At 43.3% G+C, this 17,041-nt stretch overlaps 1 protein-coding gene across 9 annotated transcripts in view; it reads right to left on the bottom strand.

The window, feature by feature from the left end:
- Positions 1 to 10,081: 10,081 nt before the first annotated feature.
- RBM47 (RNA binding motif protein 47) overlaps positions 10,082 to 17,041 on the bottom strand; it is a 93,142-nt gene continuing 86,182 nt past the window's right edge. For all 9 annotated transcript variants that reach the window (XM_082238196.1, XM_082238197.1, XM_082238189.1 and 6 more), the window contains 2 exons: positions 11,454 to 11,650; positions 10,082 to 10,348 (listed from right to left, as the gene is read on the bottom strand). In XM_082238196.1, the coding sequence (XP_082094322.1) occupies positions 10,103 to 10,348; positions 11,454 to 11,650 (443 nt within the window). In that variant the 3' untranslated portion in view covers positions 10,082 to 10,102. The remainder of the gene's footprint in view (positions 10,349 to 11,453; positions 11,651 to 17,041) is intronic.

Here is a 17,041-nt window from a genome sequence, read left to right as displayed (position 1 = left end):
GGTTATCTTCCTTCTCGCCAAAATAAGGTGTGACAACTGCCGGTGTAACCCACAGATACATGGTCATGTCCACAGCACGCCTTTCAAGCACATATCTTTCCCCCAAAGAATCCTGGGAACGGAACTCTAAAGATGCTGGGAATTCTAGCTCTGTGAGGTGTGAACTACAGTTCCCAGGACTGCCAGTGTGGTGTAGTGGTTAAGAGCGGTGGACTCGTAATCTGGTGAACCGGGTTTGATTCCCTGCTCCTCCACATGCAGCTGCTTGGTGACCTTGGGCCAGTCACACTTCTCTGAAGTCTCTCAGCCTCACTCACCTCACAGAGTGTTTGTTGTGGCGGAGGGAGGGAAAGGAGAATGCTAGCCGTTTTGAGGCTCCTTCGGGTAGTGATGAAGCGGGATATCAAATCCAAAGAAGAAGAAGAAGAGTTTGGATTTGATATCCCGCCTTTCACTCCCTTTAAGGAGTCTCAAAGCAGCTAACATTCTCCTTTCCCTTCCTCCCCCACAACAAACACTCTGTGAGGTGAGTGGGGCTGAGAGACTTCACAGAAGTGTGACTGGCCCAAGGTCACCCAGCAGCTGCATGTGGAGGAGCGGAGACACGAACCCGGTTTCCCAGATTATGTGACTACCGCTCTTAACTACTACACCACACTGGCTCTTCTCTTCTTCTTCTTCTTCTTTGGGGGGAAAGCCTCATACTTGAAAGGTATGGCACGGATGTGACCGAAGATGAAGGATGCTCTCGGTTTCCTAACCCCTCAGATATCATTTTTGCAGCCCTTACATATTTCGGGAACAGCAATCCTTGGAATGTAGTGAAAAATATTATGATTATCATGGATACTGTACAGCTACCGTAATTTACAACATGAATGAAAATATGTTCAACATTGTACATACTGTACGTACATTGTATATGTTGAGATCTGTGGGTATAGGGCAGTATATGAATGTAATAATTAATAATGGCTCTTTGTTGTTATTGTTGATCTCACATTCTCAAAATGTTCTCAAATGGAGGATCCAGTCTGTACATCAGCACCCACTTATGTACGGAATAAGGAATTGCAAGGAGACCACCTTCCTTACAGCAATAGACCAGTGCACCCGACCAGAGAAGAATGGCAGATCAAGTTGATGGATTATGCTGAAATGGCTAAAATGACCGGAAGAATCAGAAACCAGGAAGACCAAAATTTGAATAAGGAATGGGGGAAATTTATAATTTATCTTAAAAACCATTGTAAACAGCTAAAATAGTTAGCAGGATTGGAATAACACTTGTAGTCTAATGGTGAATTTTGAATATAATGGAGATGTAAAAGATCTGGATTATTATAAAAGATGCAGGAGGAAATGACTAACAATAGAAGCTGCAAAGAGGAGGAGGGAAGTCCAGGAGATCCTTTGGAATCTTATTTTTATGATGGATGTTGGATATGTGATTGTAAAACTTTAATCTGAAAGACCAAATAAATAATTTTTTATATATATTCAAAAATGAACTTAAAAACAAAAACCAGTAATGCAAGTAACAGTTGCAATGTAGTACTTTGTTCCTTCGTTGTCACAGAAACTTAGAAGTGTGGGATGATCATAAAGTGCAGCAGTTATTAACAGAGGCCACTGTTTCTGAAGAAAATACTGTTTGAAATGTGGTCTTTCCTGTGCATGGAGAGCAACTGGAGGCTCAATTTGTCTCCTGCAAGAGCTTGGACATTCCTAGACCTCTTCTATGCACTTCCTTCTCAGGGTATTAAGTCCTGTAGGCGACACTGTTTTCTGCCCTCAATAGGAAGACCAGTGGGTCGGAAGCTGGGCAACAGCACCGGCTCTACCATCACCCAGAGTGACGCAGCCACTTCAGATAGTGGATTTTGAGGGGGATGGCAGCCCAGTGTCAGAGGACAGATCAACGTGCCCCGCTTGCCACACCACTCCAGAGCTAGCCTGCTGTCTTCGGTTGGGGTGGCGGACACTGGTGGAATCTACACACATATAAAAAAACGCTTCGAAAATACTTTTTTTAAAAAAAACTTTTGAAAAATGCATGGAATTTTGCATAGCTCGCCAGCACCATCTAGTGTCACGTTTGTATATTGCACTTTACAACGCATTTAAAGCATTTTATTTGCAGCTGTGTAGATGAGCCCACTGCCCCATCTCCAGCATTGAAATAAGATCCAACACTTGATCCGGTCAGCTTACAGAAGGAGGGAGGGCACCAACTTTTGCCTCAGGCAGCAAAATATACTGAGTGGGTGAATTATGTTGGATTGGCCTTCACCTTTCCTGAGATTCACGGATGGGGAGAGGGCAGAGGAAGGAGAAAGCCAGCCCTGCATATTCCTTCCTCTCTGCCACCATTGCATGCACAAACATGGAGCCACCCACGCTATCCATGTATTCCCACCCTAAAGACATAGAATTATAGAATTGTCTAGTAAGAAGGGACCACAAGAGCCATCTAGTTCAACCCCCTGTAATGCAATAATCTCTTGCCCGATGTGGGATTCGAACCCACGACCCTCCGATTAAGAGTCTCATGCTTTACCAACTGAGCCGTCCCCAGCAGACATATAGAGATCAGGGGTGTTGTCATATGTGGTCTATGCATGTAATGGCTCCATGCCCTCTACAGAAAACTGCCCATGACACATCAGCCTGGAAAAAACAAATTAACTTAGTATGTATCAAAAAAAGGAATTGTGCCTCAGAGGCAGGGCTAGAAAATTAAATGTGGAATTTAAAATAATAGGTTCCCACTAAGCAGGTTTAAAAAACAAAACAAAACCCAAAATGATCTTAAACTTCTTTGTTTGGGATCAAACCACTAAATGCGTAGTAGTTTAAAAGCCACATATATGGTGTTTTTTTTCTAAACACACCTTCCTTTGTGGGAAAAAGTGATTATAAGTCTCAGTTTCTTTCCCCACAGACCACATGATCCGAGCTACTTGCGAAATGTTGGAAAACGAGTTTGAGATGGACTAAGTGCCAACTACCGACTGTTTCCTCCTTCTCCTCTGTGTACTAGCTACAAGGACAAAACAGCGTAACAAGGAAGTTTGTGTTCCTTGGGAGGTGGATTTGACCGAAAGGAGAGAGAGTTAAAAGCAGCGTCGTCTCCTGTTAAATAAAATCCTCTTTAGAAAACCTCCTGTTCCTTTTGCAAATCCCAACCACAAAGGCAATGGCATTGAACACAAAAAGGATCCTCAGAGATGTAAACAGAGAAGCTGGGTCGAGAGCACGTTGGGTTAAAACTCCCACCAATCTTTTCAAAATAAATTAATCGTTCAGTGTGGCTTAGATGCTGGTCATTGATCTTCCCACATTTGTGTGTAATCCTTTTAACCGATGCTCCCACCAGTCCCAGCCAGCATGCCCAATGGCAAAGCAGGATGGGATTTGGAGTCCGATGACAGCTGAGAACACAATGTTGGATGTTGCAAATATATAGACCAGGTTCCTTGCGCCCCACCAGAATCTCCTCTGTCCCCTCTGCCAGAGGACAAGGAGGGACTTAAAGCAACAGGGGCTGCGGGAGTTGCAGCACAGTAGTCTCTGGTGGCTTACGGGGCCTTGTGTTGGACAAGGGGGTTTAAGTGAGCTGAAAGGGGCATGGCCATGCTGTTGTGCCAACGAGTCCAGGTTTTTGCACAAGTCTGAAGAGGTAGACACCTAATTAGCTCCTTAGCAGGAGTAAAAAGGTAAAGGTAAAGGACCCCGAGACAGTTGAGTCCAGTCAAATTTAACTATAGGGTTGTGCTCATCTTGCTTTCAGGCCAAGGGAGCCAGCGTTTGTCCACAGACAGCTTTCTGGGTCATGTGGCCAGCATGACTAAACCACTCCTGGCACAACGGGACACCATGACGGAAACCAGAGTACACAGAAACGCCGTTTACCTTCCCGCCACAACGGTACCTATTTATCTACTTGCACTGCCGTGCTTTCGAACTGCTAGGTTGGCAGGAGCTGGGACAGAGCAACGGGAGCTCACTCCATCGTGGGGATTCAAGCCGCTGACCTTCTGATCGGCAAGCCCAAGGGGCTCAGTGGTTTAGACCACAGCGCTGAGAGTAGCAGCTCTGGAGCTGATGCAATTGAGTGTTTTTCCAATAAAGAACTAGATATCCTCATTGGGGCTGGGTGTGCTTGGGTCCTGGGGGAAAGCATCACACAACTATCAGTAATAAAGTGGAATAATGTGTGGATGGTCCAGTATGGCACGCACACACTCTATCAATATCACCAGCCAGCCTATAATACCACGGGAAACTTGGCTTGGCCTTCTGGAGCGAGTGGAGGAAGCAGGCATCTGTTTTTACATGCCTCAAAACAGAGTCTATTCCTGGCCTCATCTGAAAACAGCAATGCCGTTAAGCAGTTTTAGACTCTGAGTTCCCTGCCCTCTTTGGATGGTAATGTGTAGGCCTTCAATGACTTGAACATGTGAGAAGGAGACCGCTCTGCAATTGGAGGACCTCCTGACCAGTGGTGTAGCTTAGGGGCGTGTGACCCTGGGCACACAATCTGGGTGTGTACCAGGCACTCACACCCTGAGATCCCCCTCATGCCCTGCCGGCAGCGGGGGCTGGAGAGCACGGAGGGTGAAGATCGCTCTCTGCATGTCCCATCTGATGCACCCAGTTGTGGCTCCCCCTTCGCAGGGTCAAGGTTGACCCATGGGTCGGAGAATGGCTGTGGTGCTGGAGAAAGCTCCTGCTTTCTTGCAGGTGGTTCGGCAGCTCTGGCAGCGAGAGGAGAGTGTGTGGCAATGTTGGACCTGGGCATGCAAGTGTGCCCCTGTGCTGCTGCCGCGGTGGGCTCCCTCTGTGCCCCACCTCTTTGGGTGATATTTACCTAAGCTCCGCCACCGCTTCCGATCATTCTTCTGAGAAGAGTCCCACCCTTATGGTTCCACTGTCTGAAACACCGAGGAAACAGCCGGAGAGACCCCGTTGTTAAAAGACAACTCTCATATGGATAACCATCTGTTTTTAAGGAATGTTTTATTTACTACCTCCTAGGAAAGTACTTTTCATGGAACAGCAGCAACACCGACATTCACAAAAGGACAGGAAATACAGCAAAAAAACAACAACGCCTAAAGTAAATAGCACATTTGAAAACAAGGCAAACATACATAATAATATCTTTTTCTATAGTTTGTTCTTAACCTAAGAAAAGTTCACATTTCAAGTCATAAACTTGCCTCAGTAGTGTATAAATGAAATGGTTTGTGTAGTCAGACCACTGAGGGGTGGTTCATTGACGCTTAAATGGCCTCGGTGATCCCTGCTACCTGGTGTTGCAAGCCAGCACCTTTGCACCTGTCCGGAGTTCCTATGGGCATTTCAAAGAACATCCACTCGGTTATTTGTTGGGGATCTGCCTTTCTTACAGATGCTATATGCGTATATGTAAAATACAGTAAGAGCTTCCCTTCTGTTCAAGTACTCGGGTAGGTTGGCACAAGCAGTCCTGTTTGAATAAAGGTTTCAAAGATTGGGTCTCCCACGTGGGAGATGAAAAATTAAGGAGATAGTGGTGCTTCGTTTGAGCATGGTAACCTGCAGCTTTTGCCACCAGCAACCGGTTTTACGAGAGATTTCACAGAAGATAGCGGAATGGGAGATGGCGGGAGATGCTTGACTAACATGGGTTAAATAAAGATTGATTCAGAAAGTTGCACTCAAAGGTTGCCCCAACTTGTGTTGAGTTTCCCCATAGCTGTAGCCCATGAAAGAGGCCTAAGGTCCTACTTATGGTTTCCCCATCTGGTTGGCCACTGTGAAAAAAGGATGGTGGACTAGATGGGGCTTTGGTGTGAGCTAGCGGGACTTGTCTTACATTCTTAAGTTTCTGTTGTAGTGGAAAAACCTGTGTCTTGACTGCCCTGCTTCACATCATACCGTAACAATTCGTACGGCTAGAATGCTCCCCGATTCAAAAAGAGCACAGCGAAACGCAAAACCTCCCCAAACACTAGGTGTTGGGGGGGGGAATTCTAGCCCAGCTGGCCATCCAAAATACTAGGTTTTTAAATGAGGGCTAGGCTACCTTTTTGTTCAATTATTTGCCACCCTGCCTGAATTGTGGTAAAGGTAAAGGGACCCCTGACCATTAGGTCCAGTCGTGACCAACTCTGGGGTTGCAGCGCTCATCTCACTTTATTGGCCGAGGGAGCCGGCGTACAGCTTCTGGGCCATGTGGCCAGCATGACTAAGCCGCTTCTGGCGAACCAGAGCAGCGCACGGAAACGCCGTTTACCTTCCCGCCGGAGCGGTACCTATTTATCTACTTGTACTTTGACGTGCTTTCGAACTGCTAGGTTGACAGGAGCAGGGACTGAGCAATGGGAGCTCACCCATCGCAATGGATTCGAACCGCCAGCCTTCTGATCGGCAAGTCCTAGGCTCTGTGGTTTAACCCACAGCGCCACCCTGCCTGAATTGTGGTAGTACTGTTCAAATTCAAATTTAACGCACCAGGGGCGACTGGACTATGTTTAGGATCCAGGCTTTGAAGCAAATGTATTTCAAGTGTGGCAGGGGTTTTTGGATAGCCACGTGAAAGCAATGCAGCTTGTGAAAAAATAAATAAAATCAGTAGTTAACGGTGGCCCTTTGAGGTAGGGTACACCAGTAAGCCCTCCAGTTGTGGATATTTTAAAGGACCACCCATTTTTAAAAATAAAAATAATTTCTGCTACTTATTTCTATAGCAAAATGCTTTCCAGTTCTCCTGTAAGATGGGGGTGCGGGAAGGATACCCTTGAGAATATTTTCATTTAGGATTTAAATTCTGGAAAAGTTTGCCGAGGAGGGCTGTCTGGATTCTGAAAACTGCACACAAAGCTCTTCTTTAATTCTAAGCATTACCTAAGCTTCTGAATTTAGCTGTTGCCTTAGGCATCTGTACATACTGAATGCCCAGGTTGGGATCCCAGCATGCTGTCTATGTGGCCCAAGGAATCCTACTCAAATCACTAGGGTTTCTGTGGTTGCTTCTAGCTCCAGCAGATTCCCAGATTTGTGGGAGCATCTCTTTGGGGCAAATCGGTGGGAGGGTCTGCTGAAGCAGCAGTGTGGTTGAGTGCGAAAGGGCTCCCTTCATGACCCCTTGGAATCCACTCATCATCTGTAGATTCATCTAAGACACTTAAGTTTCAAGTGGTACTGGGCCACGTCGCCTAAAGCCGACCGAACCACTCATTGCAAAGCTTACTGTATTTTACATTCACTGCACTACTACAAAAAAGCCTTGAAACAGGCCACAAAACACTGCAATAATATTACTTAACCTTCTTTAATAACCGTTGAAATAAAACATTGACTTTGTGGCACACCGTATTGCCGTGTAATACAGAGAAATAAAACGACTCTTAAAATGTACTGCAAATATATTTACAGGCTTAAAAAAACAAAAAGTGGTCCATATAACTTCCTTCTCCGGTGTACATGCACAAGTCCCATTAAATGGTACTGGGAACCATGTGTGGAAAGGAGAATAAGGCGAGAGAACAAAACCCACTTAAGTACTGTATTACTATGCCCCTTAACCTCAGCAAGAAACTGACGCAGCTACTTTAATAAGCAATATTTATGGTGAACAAGAGCATGTTTCGTCCTGGACTACACTAGCGTACATTCTTTTGTCTCTACAGCATACACTAGAAAAAGAACGAAGGTTTGAGACTATACTGGGATGCAGGGCTTGTTCACATTATGGAGTTCAAAGAAGTTATTCATGTATAAAGCGCTAAAGCAGGACATGAGAAAACCCAAAGTAGGAAAGGGAATCTACTATCCCCTTTGAATCTCTGCACATGTGAGTAACCAGTGTATGTAGCGAGCTCCCACGTATCTGCAGATTTTCCTCTCGATCTGTTATAAAACTTAGAAAGTAGCTAAGAGATACTTAGGAAGCTCAGTTCTGGAGCCTTTTATTTTTGTCCTTAAAAAATAAAGGGACTTTAGTTCACATGAAAAGCGTGAAGATTGAAAGTCTAGTGTCATAGAGGTGGTTGAATAAGACTCCCAGCAGCCTATGAAAGCTGTGGCACTTCAATGCCCTACATAGCTCCTCAACTTTCCTAAGGACTAGATTTTATGTGCAGGTCACAAAGGTTGACTTGCGTTGGTGCAGAATTGATATTTCCTTATCAGGGAATCCTGACTTGTTTGGGTTTGATGCAGAAGTACCAGCACAGACAGTTACTTTTACCCTCTTACACGGACACCTTAGTGCATGGCAGCAGGGCAATTTCAAATTCCAGCGGCGCCTTGTGCGAGGCCAAAATTCAGCCAACCCAAAGAGGTCAAATTGGTAAGGATTTAGGACAAACAAAAAGTTATCCAAAGCTGAAACTATGGAAGCGGGCATCGAAGACCACTGGTTACGAGTCAAATACCATGTCTAAAAAAATCTGAGAAAGATATTAAAAACCTCTTGACTCAGGGGCAAAATGGCCGGTATTCACATCGTGAGACAAACAGCCCTTTAGTTCATTCTCACTTAGATTCAAGTTTTGGCTTAACCTCTATTTAAAAATGGAAGCTAAAGGCACAGAATATGAGTATCTAGAGTAAACGCTGCCATTTGCACCTTGGGATACAACACCACTGATTCTCGGGTGCCAACTAACTCTACCACAAAGTTTAACCATGGTTTCTGTGCTTGTATAAATGAAACCAAGGTACAGTTGCTATAAGACAGGAAGTGCACTGGGTCAGGCTGGTATCGACTACTATGGACTGGCACAGAGGTCACTTGCTACCCAATCCATTTTGTGTAGATGCCAGGGACTGAACGTGAGATTTCCTGCATGCAGAGTCACTGAGAAATAGTTCCTCCCACAAGAGAACTTGGTTTCATGACATCTGTAGGCCTACTTTCTCATGAAGGAGCAACACCGAAGACAGAAGTTTGCAGATGGAGTTTGGAGCAATCTACATACTACAGTGGACACTCGGGTTGCGAACGTGATCCGTGTGGGAGGCACGTTCGCAACCCTCACTGCCGCGTCTGCTCACGCGTGGGTCGTGATTCGGCGCTTCTGCGGTACTTACGGGTTTGGCATGGTGCGCAACCCGAAAATGCGCAACCTGAAGTGTCTGTAACTCGAGGTATGGCTGTACTCACATGTGCAGCGATGCCGTTGGGTTCCATAAACCCTTAAAAATAAAAATCCTAGGGCAACTGTTTCTGTAGTAAATGAGCAAATTGGAAGGATATTTTCCCTCCATGAAATATAATAGACTTGCTTATTGCTTATGCTCGGAGCCTGGAAAATATTAAAGAATGCTGATAAATATCTAAGGTGGCTCTATGGAGCAGGTTATTCTCAAAATTAAGCATAGTTTAACCGAGCTAATTCATGGGAGCATCTTTATATCAACAAAGAGGGGCTTCGTTGTGGCTCCAGATAACAAAGAAACCATACAAATGCCAGGACGTAATGCAGAGGTCTCAGTCACTTTCAAATTGCACTTTCCAGTTTAACTTTTTAAATAAGACACACGTTTGTATATAATTTCTTTCTTTAAAAAAAAATCTATTGCATGTATTCTTTAAATATGAATATATTCTTCAAAATATATTGTTTAAAAACTTTTCCCTAGCTGCTCAGATGCGCTTTTTCAATATTTAGTTGATATATTATTAAAGGCACTACAAAATAGAAATCTCTGGAGTGCAGAACGTGCTAAAAAATAACCTTCATACCACAAATATGGTGAAAATAATTGCTAAAAACCTACCGCTGTGTAATAAACCTGCATAGAAGAATGGGCATTGGAAAAACGAGCCGTTTTAGAAATGTAGGAATACAGGCATATTAATTTTTTTAAAAAAACAGCCTAAAAAGTTAGTAAAAACTTCATATGTATAAAAGATTTCAAACTCGATGATATCGTTGATATGAACTTCACTTTCAGGTTTCATCAGCAGTTTTCTGGCATCCAAATGTAAGTCATCTGCAGTAGGTTCTTTCTTCATAAATAGTAAAATGTTCCTTCAATGCAATCGCATCCCACCCCTCACACCCCAGACCCTCTAACCCCCCCCCAAAAAAAACGGCCAGCTGTTTCAATAGGTTTGATAGACATCATGGATCGGAACCTGAAATGTTGCAGCTGGGAATGCCTGAGGGATATAACTGGCATAGCCGCCGTAAGCGGCTGCAGCGGCTGCAGCAGCGGCATTCTTCTGTAGTGTGGCTATCGTCGCCGTGGCTGGGGCAGCGAAGGGAACGTAACTTGCGCCATAAATCCCCGCAGCTGGGATTCTCTGCACGTTGGGAGCCATCGTGTACACGGGAGTTAAGGGCCGGCCCTGGAAACGACAACGGTGAAATCTCAATCCCTGAAATAGGTTCCCCCCTCCCCAAGAAAAGAAAGAAAAAGGTCTGCTGCAACATAGAATCGTAGAACTGTCGAGTCGGAAGGAGCCACGAGGGTCATGCAGTCCGACCCCCATGTAGGACTCGAACCCACGACCGTGAGATGAAGAGTCTCACACTCTATAGCCTGCATGCCAAAGCATATTTTAGAAACCAGGCCGCATCCTTTTTCTTGGAACAGTGAGAATTTGCTGTCTGTAACTTGGTCACTTTCTGCCTTCCCCACACCAGCGTCTCCCAAACACCCTCAGATTTTATAACATTTGGAGAATGTTATAAGAGGACTTCATACTTCACTGTGAGGGATGCTTTAGAAATAGGGACATGTTCTGATGATCATTGCAAGGGTTGTCATATTTTGAAGAGAGAGAGAAAAGGAGGACACTATGACGACTCTCATTTTAAATACCCCTACTATATGTAGGTTATAGAAGCTGTGATATATTGCTGAGGGGGGGAGGAGAAAGGGAAGAGGAAAGCAACCACCAGTTATGTCTATGTCTCAACCAGAAAGTATAACCAGAGACATTTTGACAAATTTAATCCACCCAGATGGAAATTTTACCCCTGAAAAAGAGGATGTGTCTTGGGAAAAGAGGACACATGGCATCCCTAATCACCGCCTACCCCCCCCGAAAAACCTTTGAAATAATTTATGTTCAGATTATCTATCTTCGCACAATTGGATATGCCAGGTATTTGATTGGGCCCTGAAAATGTGTTGGTTTGGCACATCTATCCTGCACACACAGGGCAGGGAGATTATTTTTTTGTGCTGTTTGTATTTTTATTATGTATTTTGTGCTTTCCCCTTGTATTTTTATGCTGTGAGCTATGGATGAAGGGCGGTGTACAAATTTGATAAATAACAACAATATGCTCCCGCCAGATCCCAAATGCAGCGCAAATGAACGAACTTGGAGACAGGGGTCTTGTTTTCTCAACAAGGACACTCTCTCAACAGCAGAATGGCAAGAAGCCAGGCTTTCTATGTACAAGGAGGGATAATCCAGTAGAACCACCTTGATCAAAATTTACCTGAAAAGGAGGAGGGGTTGAAACTGAAGGTAATACGGCGGCTGCTGCAGCTGCCGCCGCCGCACTAGCAGGATCCTGCTGGACAGCAATGGGGCTGATGATATGCTCAACGGCGTGGATTTTCCCATCTTCGATCATCTTTGCTGTTGGCGCTGCTTGAAACACGGAATACTGGGTACCAATAGTTGGGATAGCCACTGAAATAGACCAGAACGGGATATTTTCAGTCTACGCTTGAGACAATTATAATCCTGGCACTCTTAACTCGGCATTTGTTGTTGTAGCTTTTAATCTAGCGTGATACGTATGGGTTGCGGAGCACATTGTGGAATGTCATGGAACGCATCCCTTTCCTCGGATGCTGTCAGGTGTCAGAGGTTCCAATCCCCATGGTAGGTTGCCAGGAACGGATATGACAAGGAAAGCTCTTACCAATGCTTTTATTCAATATTCACAGAGAGAGGCTTAGAAATGCAGCCTCTTAGAGTAATGGTGTTGCTCTGAGTGAAAACCCACCCATCTGCCTCTCCCATTATGTGTCATCCCTACGGTGCCTGGCTTGCGCCTTCTGCCTCTGAGCTGTGATGGCCTGGGATTCGGACTCAGAGGCTGAACCTGAGGAATCCCAGCCTGCACAGGAGTCCCCGCCTCCAGAACCAGCTGAGCCGGGGCTGGGGCTTGAGCCTGAAGGGTCCTCACCTGTGCTGGATCCTCAGGTGCAGGCACCAGCTGAGTCTGCTCTGGCTCCTGAGACGATGGAGGACCCATTGCCTGCAGGTGCTCCACTCTCAGCCCCGTCAGGGGAAGCTGAGGTTGCCTCTGGGTCTGGTAATCTGGTAACCCTCCAGCCTCTCCTGAGCTGCAGAGGCTTAGGGCAGAGAGGCGGAAGGAACTAAGTTCCTGCAGGAGGAGTGCTCGCCTCCAGGCCAGGAGAGGCAAGTCACCTGTGGACTGGGGCCGCCCTATGCCTCGGGGCAGATAAAAGCCAGCCAGCCCCAGTCCCAGGTTGCGGGAGCATTGTTGTTGCTAGCCTGTTCCTGCCTGCACCCTGTCCTGCTCTTTTGCCAGAGTTCCTTTTTTTTTATATATAATATTTTTTATTAGTTTTACAAAAGTTTTTATAACAGACAAACACAAAAAAGAAAACAAACAAACAAACAAGTATAATTTCATAATGTCATTTCATAAACTTCTTTCCTCGGACTTCCCCATACCTCCCCTTTCTGCATCCTCATGTCCAAATTTTATAGCAACTTATAAATGTTTTTTCCAACTCTAATTCGTCATAGTCCTTTCTTATTCTAATCTTATATTACTGCAACCCTTTCTCTCTATAGAATCTCGACATTCTAAACTTCATCAAGTTTATAGTAGTCCTTAAGATAAATCTTGAATTTCTTCCAATCTTCTTCCGCAGTCTCCTTTCCCTGGTCTCGAATTCTGCTCGTCATTTCCGCCAATGTCATATAGTCAATCACTTTCATCTGCCATTCTTCCACGGTGGGTAGATCTTGTGTCTTCCAATACTTTGCGATCAGTATTCTTGCTGCTGTTGTTGCGTACATAAAGAAAGTTCTATCCTTTTTTTGCACCAATTGGCCGACAATGCCCAAGAGAAAGGCCTCTGGTTTCTTAAGAAAGGTATATTTAAATACCTTTTTCATTTCATTATATATCATCTCCCAGAAGACCTTAATCTTCGGGCATGTCCACCAAAGATGATAAAAAGTACCTTCAGTTTCCTTACATTTCCAGCATTTATTGTCAGGCAAATGGTAAATTTTTGCTAGCTTAACTGGGGTCATGTACCACCTGTATACCATTTTCATCACATTTTCCTTTAAGGCACTACATGCCGTAAATTTAATTCCGGTGTTCCACAACCTTTCCCAGTCAGCAGACATAATATTATGACCAATGTCCTGTGCCCACTTAATCATAGCTGATTTAACTATTTCATCTTGTGTGTTCCATTTCAACAGCAAGTTATACATTCTTGACAAAATCTTAGTATTGGGTTCTAGCAGTTCTGTCTCGAGTTTTGATTTTTCCACCTGGAAGCCAATTTTCCTGTCTTGTTTAAAAACCTCCGTTATTTGATAATAGTGGAGCCAATCTTGTACTTTGGGTTTTAGTTTTTCATGGCTCTTTAATTTCAGTTTCTCTCCATCCTGTTCTAAAATCTCACAATACTTTGGCCATCCGACCTCCATATTAACTTTCTTATGGGCCTTCGCCTCTAAGGGTGACAACCATCTAGGGGTTTTGTTTTCCAACAGGTCTTTATATCTCATCCAAACATTGAACAACGCTTTCCTTACAATGTGATTTTTAAAGGCACTATGCACTTTGATTTTGTCATACCATAAATATGCATGCCAACCGAATGCGTTATTGAAACCTTCTAAGTCCAAGATATCTGTATTCTCGAGGAGCATCCACTCTTTCAGCCAGCAGAATGCTGCTGCCTCATAGTACAATTTTAAGTCCGGCAGGGCAAATCCCCCTCTTTCTCTTGCATCTGTTAATATTTTATATTTTATTCTGGGCTTTTTGCCCTGCCAGACAAATTTCGCAATATCTTTCTGCCACCTCTTGAAACAGTCCATCTTGTCAATAATCTGCAAAGTTTGAAACAAAAATAACATTCTAGGCAATACATTCATCTTAATTACTGCAATTCGGCCTAACATTGATAATCTCAAATTTGACCATATTTCTAAGTCTTTTTTAATTTCTAACCAACATTTTTCATAATTGTCCTTATATAAATTCAAATTTTTAGATGTTAAATTAACCCCTAGGTATTTCACCTTCTTAACCACCATCAAACCCGTCTCTTCTTGAAACTTATTCTTCTCCATATCTGTCAGGTTTTTCCCTAAGACTTTAGTTTTTTGTTTATTCAATTTAAATCCAGCTACCTGGCCAAATTGTTGAATTATCTCCAACACCTTTTTCGTGCTAGTGTATGGCTCTTGTAAAGTCAGAACTAAGTCATCTGCGAAAGCCCTTAACTTGTAATGTTTTGCTCCGACCTGTACACCTTTAACTTGCTGGTCCTCTCTAATCATATTCAGCAACACCTCCAGGACCGAAATAAAAAGCAATGGGGAAATTGGGCACCCCTGTCGTGTTCCTTTTTCTATCTTAAGTTCCTCAGTTATTACATTGTTTACAATCAACTTAGCTTTTTGTTCGGAATATATTGCACCCATACCATTCTCAAAACCTTGTCCTACCCCCATCCCATGAAGGTTCTTTTTCATAAAACTCCAAGAAATGTTGTCAAAGGCTTTCTCCGCATCCACAAATATCAAAACTGCTTTAGTATTTATGTTCACCTCTAACTTTTCCAAAATGTCTATTATATTCCTAACATTGTCTAAGAGGTGTCTCTTTGGGAGAAAGCCTGCTTGGTCTCTATGAGTCTTTTCCATCAATACTCTTTTGAATCTTTTTGCTAAAATGTCTGCAAAAATTTTGTAATCCACATTGAGTAACGAGATTGGGCGGTAGTTCTTCAATTGAGTCTTTTCAGTCTCTGTCTTTGGTATGAGTGAAATATATGCTTCTTTCCACGATTCAGGTGCCTTTTTTCCCTCTAAGATCTCATTACAGACATCCTTTAACGGTTGTATCAACCATTCCTTTAACGATTTGTAATATCTGGAAGTCAGTCCATCTGGCCCTGGAGATTTGCCCAATTGCATGTCCTGAATGGCACCCTCTATCTCTTGTTCTGTTATTCTCTGGTTTAGATCCACCTTACTTTGAGGAGAGATTTTTTGTAATCCATGTTTATTAAGGAATTTATCTATGTCTTCTTCATTTTGTAATCCTTGGGAATAAAGTTTTTTGAAATAACTCACAAAACAGTTTCTTATCTCATTTGGTTTAGATATGGTCCTTCCATCCACTTCCAAACTTGAAACTGTATTTAATTTCTGTCTTTTCTTAAGTTGCCATGCCAAGAGTTTGCCACATTTGTCTGCCGACTCAAATGTCTTTTGTCTCATTTGCTTTATTTTCCACTCTATCTCTTGGTTCATCAATTCCATATATTGTGTTTGATACAATTTAATCTCCCTCAAAATCTCCTGGGACTTTGGTTTTGACCTTAATTTTTTCTCTCCTTCTTTTATCTTTTCCAAAATTTTTTCTCTTTTCTCCTTCTGCTTTCTCTTCTTTATTGAGTTTTGTTGAATCAAAAACCCTCGCATCACAGCTTTACTTGCGTCCCAGATCACTCTTCTTTCCACATCGCCCCTTAGATTGATTTCAAAATAGTCCTTTAAGGTTTTTTGGGCCTTCAAGTGGAACTCTCTATCTCGAAACAGGGTGTCATTCATTCTCCATCTAAACTGACCAGTTGTTGTAAGTTTCATTTCCATCTTCACGGCGTTATGGTCGGAGCAGGTTTTTGGGCAGATTTCTACCTTCTTAATCTTCGGAGCCATTCCACTAGTAATCCAGATTTGGTCGATTCTGGTCCAGGTCATCTTTGCTTGGGAGAAAAAGGTTCCCTCTCTTTCAAGAGGGTTCCTTGTTCTCCAAATGTCTATTAAGTCCATATTTTCAGTCATTTCAAAAAAAGTCTTCGGGAGTCTCCCTTCTTTAGTGAGTGTCAGTCTTTGTGTCTTGTCCATGTTTGTAGAAACTACACCATTCATATCTCCCATGATTATCATGTTATATTCCAAATAGTCCATCAGGGTTTCATGAAGTTTTTTGAAGAATTCTGCTTTACCTTCATTTGGTGCATAAATCCCAATTATCAAGAATTTTTCTCCTTGTGCTTGAATCTCCACCGCTAAATATCTTCCTTCTTCATCTTTAAAAATCATTTTTGGGGCCCACTTCTCTTTTACATAAATCACAACTCCTCTTTTTTTCACTTTGTCCGACGAGATAAATTCTTGTCCCAATTTTTTATTCATAAGCAGTCTCCTGTGGGCTCTGGTTATGTGAGTTTCCTGTAAACAAATCACGTCCAGTTGTTCTCTGTACAAAATGTGGAATACTTGTCGTCTCTTCAAAGGCATGTTCATCCCATTACAATTCCAGCTAAGGAATTGCAGGGCCATCTTGTTATTTTTCTGGTATTCCTCCAACTGCTCCCAATTGTTGTTCCTCCTCTGTTGGTGGTGGAAGGTTCTGTCCAAATGAGAGGTTCAAGATATCTATTACACTCCTTTGCTCAGCAATTGGGTCTACAGTTCCTTTCTGTAGATCTTCTTGATTTTTATGCAGGAAGCTGTCTTTATCCTGTGTCGTCTTTATTTTCACCTTCTTCCCCCTATAGTCAAAGGACAGTCCCTGTGGAAATTCCCACCTAAAACGAATGTTGTTCTTCTTGAGCAGGTAAACCAGGTCCTTATAAGAAGCTCTCAAGTCCAGAATATGTTTAGGGATATCTTTAAAGATCTGTATCGGTGAATTCCCAATTTGTAAGGCCTTTTCAAAATGCAGTCTTAATATTTTGTCTCTTTCCTCCTTCGATCTCAAGGTGATCAAGCAGTCTCTCGGTACCTTTCTATTCTGTCTTCTGCCCAGTCTGAATGCCGTTGTGATTTTGATTTCGTCTT

This window comes from Podarcis vaucheri (assembly GCF_965113315.1).
Source record: "Podarcis vaucheri genome assembly, chromosome: 9".
NCBI lineage: Eukaryota > Metazoa > Chordata > Lepidosauria > Squamata > Lacertidae > Podarcis > Podarcis vaucheri.
Note: the sequence above shows the minus strand (reverse complement) of the source record. Positions and strands in the feature narration are given on the sequence as shown.